At 36.0% G+C, this 6,908-nt stretch overlaps 1 protein-coding gene across 1 annotated transcript; it reads right to left on the bottom strand.

Annotated features, from left to right (window-relative positions):
• Positions 1-5,249: 5,249 nt before the first annotated feature.
• On the bottom strand, positions 5,250-6,134 carry LOC111896474 (B3 domain-containing protein At3g25182). Its single transcript, XM_023892463.1, has one exon. It carries the CDS (start codon positions 6,132-6,134, stop codon positions 5,250-5,252), a length of 885 nt encoding a protein of 294 aa, XP_023748231.1.
• Between the last annotated feature and the right edge of the window lie 774 nt (positions 6,135-6,908).

Consider the following 6,908-nt stretch of genomic DNA (forward strand, 5'->3'; position numbering starts at 1 on the left):
TGAGAATAATTGTCAAGGAATAAGATGTAGTATTTGATGCCACTAGTGCTAACAATGGGTGATGTCCATAAATCTGAATGCACAATTTCAAACAACTCAGTGACATTATTATTAGAGGAAACAAAGGGTAAACGAGTATGTTTTCCAAGACAGCATGCATTACAAGATAATGACATATCGTTTTTATTACATGAAATTAAATGACTGGAAATTAACGACTGTAGGGCACGAGGGCCGGGGTGACCCAAGCGTTGATGCCATAAAGATGCTTGAGTGGAGAGAAGGGCGACATCAGCAGGAGTTATTGGATAGAGGTGGCCTATGCTATCACATCGAAGAAGTATCTGTTTGGTCAGGGAATCCTTCACAGAAAAACCGTAACGATCAAATTCAATTGAAGCATCATTGTCAGTAGTAAATTTGCGCACAGAAATAAGGTTTTTGATGATATCGAGTGTAACAAGGACATGATTTAAATGTAAAGGTTGGTTTGGGGAAGGAAGAGTTTTGTGTCCTGTTTGTGTGACTGGGATTGAGGAACCGTTGCCAACAAAAACCAAATTATAGTTGCAATTACTACTAAGGGAAGTAAGGTTACCTGCATCAGATGCTAGATGGGACGTGGCACCCGTATCCATATACCAAGTTGCATCTCCGGGTTCGTTAAGTGATGAGGTAGTGTAGGCCTGGGGAAGTTGAGTGGGTTAATTGGCATGAACTGGAGGAAACCACTTCCAAGGTGGTGGTATGGATGACATACCAGCAAAGGTGTGAAGTGCTTCCTGATTGGATGTGGAGCCGGTGAATGTGGCTGGCTGTTTGCCGAGAATGCCATGTGATGATGGAGACCAACGCTGCTGGGATGCATGACTATTGCGTGGGGTAGCCCAAGGAGGGGTAGGCCAGCCATATGCTGGCCACGGATAGAAAAAAGGATGCCAGGAGGCTGTGGCGGGTGGATAGTTACCACAAAAGTTGAGTTGGGGCGACGAGGAGAAGCCTGGTTGTGAACGGCGGTTGGAAGAGGTGTCTCGCCGGTTTTGGGAGGGCCGACTGTTGGAAGACCTCCTATTGTCGGTTCTGTTGTTGTTGGCCAGAAGGACCGTGGGTGATGACCCATGGTCACAGTGAGGTGGTGGTGTTGATGATTTATGGTTCCTGTTGATACGAAATTCCTCAGACACAAGGGTGGAGCGGGCCTGGAGAAAGGTTTGAGGCGGGTTCGAGTGACGAATAAGCATGGAGATATTTTCAAAATTCGGGGACAAGCCATTGAGCATGTAAGTGACAAGGGTTTTCTCTGGAACTGGTGCTTCAATATTAGCGAGTAAATCAGAGATGGCTTTCATCTTCTGACAATAATCTGTGATTGAGCGATCACCTTGAACAAGAGAACGTAACTCGTTTTCCAATTCGATGGCACGTGAATGTTTATTATCCCGGAATAGGTCTTCAAGGGCATCCCATATGGATTTTCGGTGGATTTCGGTTTGAGAATCATGGTGAGGAGCGACTGTGTCATTGTGCCATAGATCCAAGACTTGACAAGGTTGTCAAGATTGTCCCAATCATCATCAGTGGGTGTTTTAGGTTTAGTGGTGCTGTCAAGAAACCCATGAACTCCATAGGCGCGGCAGTGAGTGAGAAAGAGTTCACGCCACACATCATAGTTCAACTCATTTAGATCGAGAAGAAGGGGGACGTACAACTTGATATTGGTACAGGTGAAGGGTTTATTCTTGTCAGCCATGCCCAGAAAAAAAATACTAAAAAAAAAGAACGGAGAAGAAGAAGACAGAGTAATCGATGTGGAGGGAAAGAAGTAAGGCCGGCTGTAAAGTGGGAGGTACCAAGATCATATGGAAACTGATACCATGTTTGACTAATCAATCCCCTTCTTTCATTAAACGATGCCATATAAATACAAAATACAGTGGGCTTAAGATCTAGTACTAATGGACTAGCTATTGGGCTAGGTACAATACAAAGAATGATACACAATATACATTAATATTTATAAAGAAATGGTTAAGTTGATATTTCATCCAAGATTTATCAAATCATTGATTTCATGATAAAATTACTTATAGCTTGTATGCTGGTTTTTTGTATTTGATAATAAAAAAAATAAAAATAAAAATAAAAATAAAATCACATTGTTAGGACTCTTATATGGTTCAACCACTTCTCACCGTATGATAAAATCATTGTGTATATATAATAAATTAAGTTGAAGTAGCTTGTTATACACTAAGACCCTGTTTGATTTGGATCTGATCGGGTCAGGTCAGACAAAAATGTCTAACTCGGTCAGCTCCATGTGTTTGATATGTCTCAGCTGTGCATCTGACCGGGTCAACAATGTCTGACTCGCTCATACCCAAAACAATTGCTGACTGAATCTACTGAAATTCATTCCACTATTGCCCCTGCACCACCCTCATCCTCCTTCATCAACCATCAGTTTAATCCATAGAAAAGAGAAAAGAAACTAGAACATAGGCGCACAAGAAAAAAGAAACACGAACAGAGACTCCATCTGATTAGGGGAAGAAGACAACTCGAAATTGGAATTAGGCAGTTTTAGTCATTGAAGATACACATCTTGGCTGAATCTACCATAACTTTAAATTGTTTTACCTAACTAATTTTTGGAAATTACTAGTTGGACCCTGAACTTTTATAATAAATTTATTATTATTATTATTATTATTATTATTATTATTATTATTATTATTATTATTATTACCCATCACTATAGCATCAGGGTAAAATGGTCATTTTGCATCAGTTAGCACATTCAGTCAGATGTACAATCAAACATAATAGGTTCTTACTCAGTCAGAATTTATTACTCAGACAGACCTTTCTCAGTCAGCACTTTCTCGGTCAGCAACTATCAAATGGTGCCTAAAACAATTCTGGGCTATGGTAAAGAGTAAGCTAATCGCCGGTAAAGGCAATAGCGGCGACACATCGTCGGTAAAAAGTCGCCGTACTGCTTTATCGTTATTGATCAGATTGTCGCTGCTAAAGAGATTTGTTGCCACTAACGATGTAGTCGCCGCTAATATTGTTGTCGTCATTAATAATGTCGCCCGTAATAACATTTTTTTTTATTTTTTTTACTTTTTTAATCAACGATTTTGGGTATAAAAAACCGATACATAACAACGTTGAAAAAAGAAAAAAATTACATAACATCTGATTAAATACCAAATACTGTTGTAGTTAATTCCATACCAAAATAAAACAACCAAAAGTTTTACAATTCTAACAAGCAGTAAAATACGTTTTACAATTCTAACAGCTAGCAAAGCGTGACAACAAGTGTAACATACAAATAAAGCTCCTCCCTACATACCATCATCTCCCTTCCCATCATTTCCTCCTTGATTATTCTATGATTGAAAAAATAAATAAAGCTCATCCCTACGTGTCAGGTCGTTGAGCATTGCCTGAAAATTTTCCAACTACATAATAAATAACAACATATATAAATTTATAAGTTAAATAATCAAACATAAACAAAAACTACTAAAGTACATTCCTATTTCTTACACTAAAATACAAAATATACCAAAAGTACATTGCTATTCTTGCACTTGGGACAAAAACACAATTACAAAATCGTCATGCATTTTATGATGCCAAAGTTCATTGCTATTTTTAAACTAGAGACATAAAACCAAAGTACATTGCTATTTCTTGCACTTGGGATAAAACCCAATTAACAAAACTTTTAGCAAATAATCACCACAAACCAAAATTACAAAATCAATATGGATTTTATGATGCCGAAGTACATTGCTATTTTTAAATTAGAGACAAAAAACCGAAGTACATTGTTATTTCTTGCATTTGGGACAAAAGCACAATTAACAAAGCTTTTAGCAAATAATCACCACAAACCAAAATTACCTAGTCAACATGCATTTTATGATGCCAAAATATATTGTTATTTTTAAACTAGAGACAAAAAACCAAAGTACATTGCTATTTCTTTCACTTGGGACAAAAAGCCAATTAACAAAGCTTTTAACAAATAATCACTACAAACCAAAATTGCCTAATCAGCATGCATTTTATGATGCCAAAATACATTGTTATTTTAAAACTAGAGACAAAACCAAAGTACATTGCTATTTCTTTCACTTGGGACAAAAAGACAATTAACAAAGCTTTTAGCAAATAATCACCACAAAACCAAAATTACCAAATCAACATGCATTTTATGATGCCGAAGTACATTGCTATTTTTAAACTAGAGACAAAAAACCAAAGTACATTGCTATTTCTTGCATTTGGGACAAAAGCACAATTAGCATATCAACATGCATTTATTGTTACCAATTACCAAAGCTTTTAGAAAATAATTCCCACAAACAAAAATTACCAAATCAACATGCATTTATTGATATTAGATAATCTTGTTTTACCTGTGATGACTATGGTGTTGGTTGTGAATGTACTAGTGTATGTTTTATCGACTTGTACCATACGCAATAATTGTTGTATCGGCCCGGCCGGTCTAAGAACCGGAAGAACCGGAAAAACCTGTATGTCACAATTGGTCCAGTCAATGGTTAGTAGAATCCTCTCAATTCGGTCTGTTCCAAATGTTCGCCCAGATAAAATAATTTAAAGCTTAATATTTTGTTTAATTATAAAATTCATAAATATTATTTTTAAAAAATACTTTCTTTTCTGATTAAATTTTATTTGATTATAACGAAGAATGTTTTGTCAATAATGATTTTTTCCACCAAATTTGAATTTGAATTTTATTTTATTTAGAATAAAAACTTCGTTTTGTGGATAACTTCAATAAAGCCCGTGTCTAGACTCTAGTAGATTTTATTTTAAGATAACTACTTTAATTACAGTATCTTTCTACAAATGATTTTTAACCTTTCCAATCTAACACCCTATCACCATCTCATGATATTAATTACCCGGAACAATTTCATGGTGGTAATGCGTCACGTATTATTTTCAACAATTATATCTTTTGTTTTAAAAACAAAATCCATGATTCCATGTTATACTACTTTATCAATTCGATCTTTAGATGAAACCAATTTAACGTACATTGTTAAATAACCATGAGCAAATAAAGGAAAAAGAATCTGAATAACCATGCATGAACAAAATAAAGGAAAAAGAATTTCAATATCCATTCCATACCAAGTACCAACTTTCATCCAGTAATCAGATATAAAGAACGAATAGTAAAAAAAAGTAGAAAACTAAGCGGCGCCGTTTTGAACGTCAACATCTCTCTCCAAACATGCAATTGCAAAGCACAGCTTCTCCTCTCTGCGAAAAGACCAAACCTGAATCGTTTTGTTTATCTCCAAATCCTTTTCATTAGCCTTCACAAAGCGGTTCCATTCGGTTTTGAGGACGTAGTTGCTGGTGGTCTTCATATGCCACATCTTCAACATCATCGGATTCTCATGCATCTCTAATCTTGGCCCCCACAATTTCACCTCAAACTCCATTCCATTCTCCAAATCTTCTTTCTCATTTTTCCTCAAGAACTCATCCGGTTTGATCACTTGTTTCATCGGCATATTCAACCTGTTCTGGTTTTCCTCCATATCACTTTTGTACAATGTTTTCTGGATCACCACCTTCGCTTCTGTCCCCTCCAGCTCATTCGTAATGAACTCTTCCAACTCCTGGGTTATCTGGTTCCTCACAATCTCCACCTTCTTGCTCTTCTCTACTGTTGGAGTACTTTTGGACCTTTTTCTTTCTTCAACGGCGTTCATCTCATTATTGGTGATGAACTGTTTCAACTGTTGGGTTACCTGGTTGCTCACAATCTGTGTAGTAGGTTTAGGTTGCTGCATCTTTATCTTCTTCGTGGGACGTTTGCACAACTTTTTTCTTTCTTCACTCTTAATTTGCTCGGCTAAGGCATCTTCGTGAGCAAACTTCTTCATCTTTTCTTCATACAATTCCATGATCTTCTTTCGATAGTATTCTCTTTGAGCCTCATCCTCTTCTTCCTCATCCTCCCCGGCATGTAGATAGTATTCATCAGTATCATCATCCTCATATGCCATACGAGCAGAATGGGCACGCTTGTTTCTTCCTTTTGCATCCGGTGCCAAGAGATTTCCCATTGCTTTGCAATGAAGAGAGTTTAAGACTTTCAATGAAATCTATACAAGAATCGAAGAAGAATGTTTTTGAAGTTGAATGTGAATGATTAGCCCTTGTGTGGCTATATTTATACACGGGCAAGGGTTAGTTTTTGGATTTGAGATAACGTTGTAATGTAAATAGGAAGGTGATTATTTAAGGAAATTATATGGTTTTTAGTTTTTTAAATACTTATGATTGAATATCTGCAATGCTGTTGTATTGCGTAAATATCGGAATTCCATATTTATTGGAGATCTTTAGAGTTTTTTTCTAAATTTGTTAATTACTCTCACCTGCGAGTGTAGTGGATCTATATACAAGAAAAAGGAAAGTTTGGTTTTCTTGTTACCGAATTAATTACAAGTACTTGTAAATTGTAAAGCTCCGTAAAATACTCTTATAAAATATATTTTAGATTTATTATATAATTATTAAATACAATAATACAAACATATATTAATTAAGTTCAAAACGGTAAATTAAGAACTATTAATTCAACCTAATAAGAAAAAAAAAATCACTACTTCCTAAGTCCCAACTAATTAGTTTTCTCATTGTGGTTGGGCTCATGAGTAATCTACTACTTCTTCCTGTCACACTTACTAAATCTGGAAAATATAGGCCTTAATTGACACATGAATCACGATACGTGGTGATTTATGATACCCAAAAGTGTCTTAAAAATATTGTCATCTCTCCTAAAATTTGAAGGGTTTAGGGCATGTATTTTTGTGCATCATAAAATTTATGTC

This window comes from Lactuca sativa, chromosome 4 (genome assembly GCF_002870075.4).
Source record: "Lactuca sativa cultivar Salinas chromosome 4, Lsat_Salinas_v11, whole genome shotgun sequence".
In the NCBI taxonomy this organism is placed as follows: Eukaryota; Viridiplantae; Streptophyta; class Magnoliopsida; order Asterales; family Asteraceae; genus Lactuca; species Lactuca sativa.

Coding starts and splice junctions, on each gene's coding strand:
- LOC111896474 (XM_023892463.1), bottom strand. CDS start 6,134: ATGGGAAATCTCTTGGCACCGGATGCAAAAGGAAGAAACAAGCGTGCC.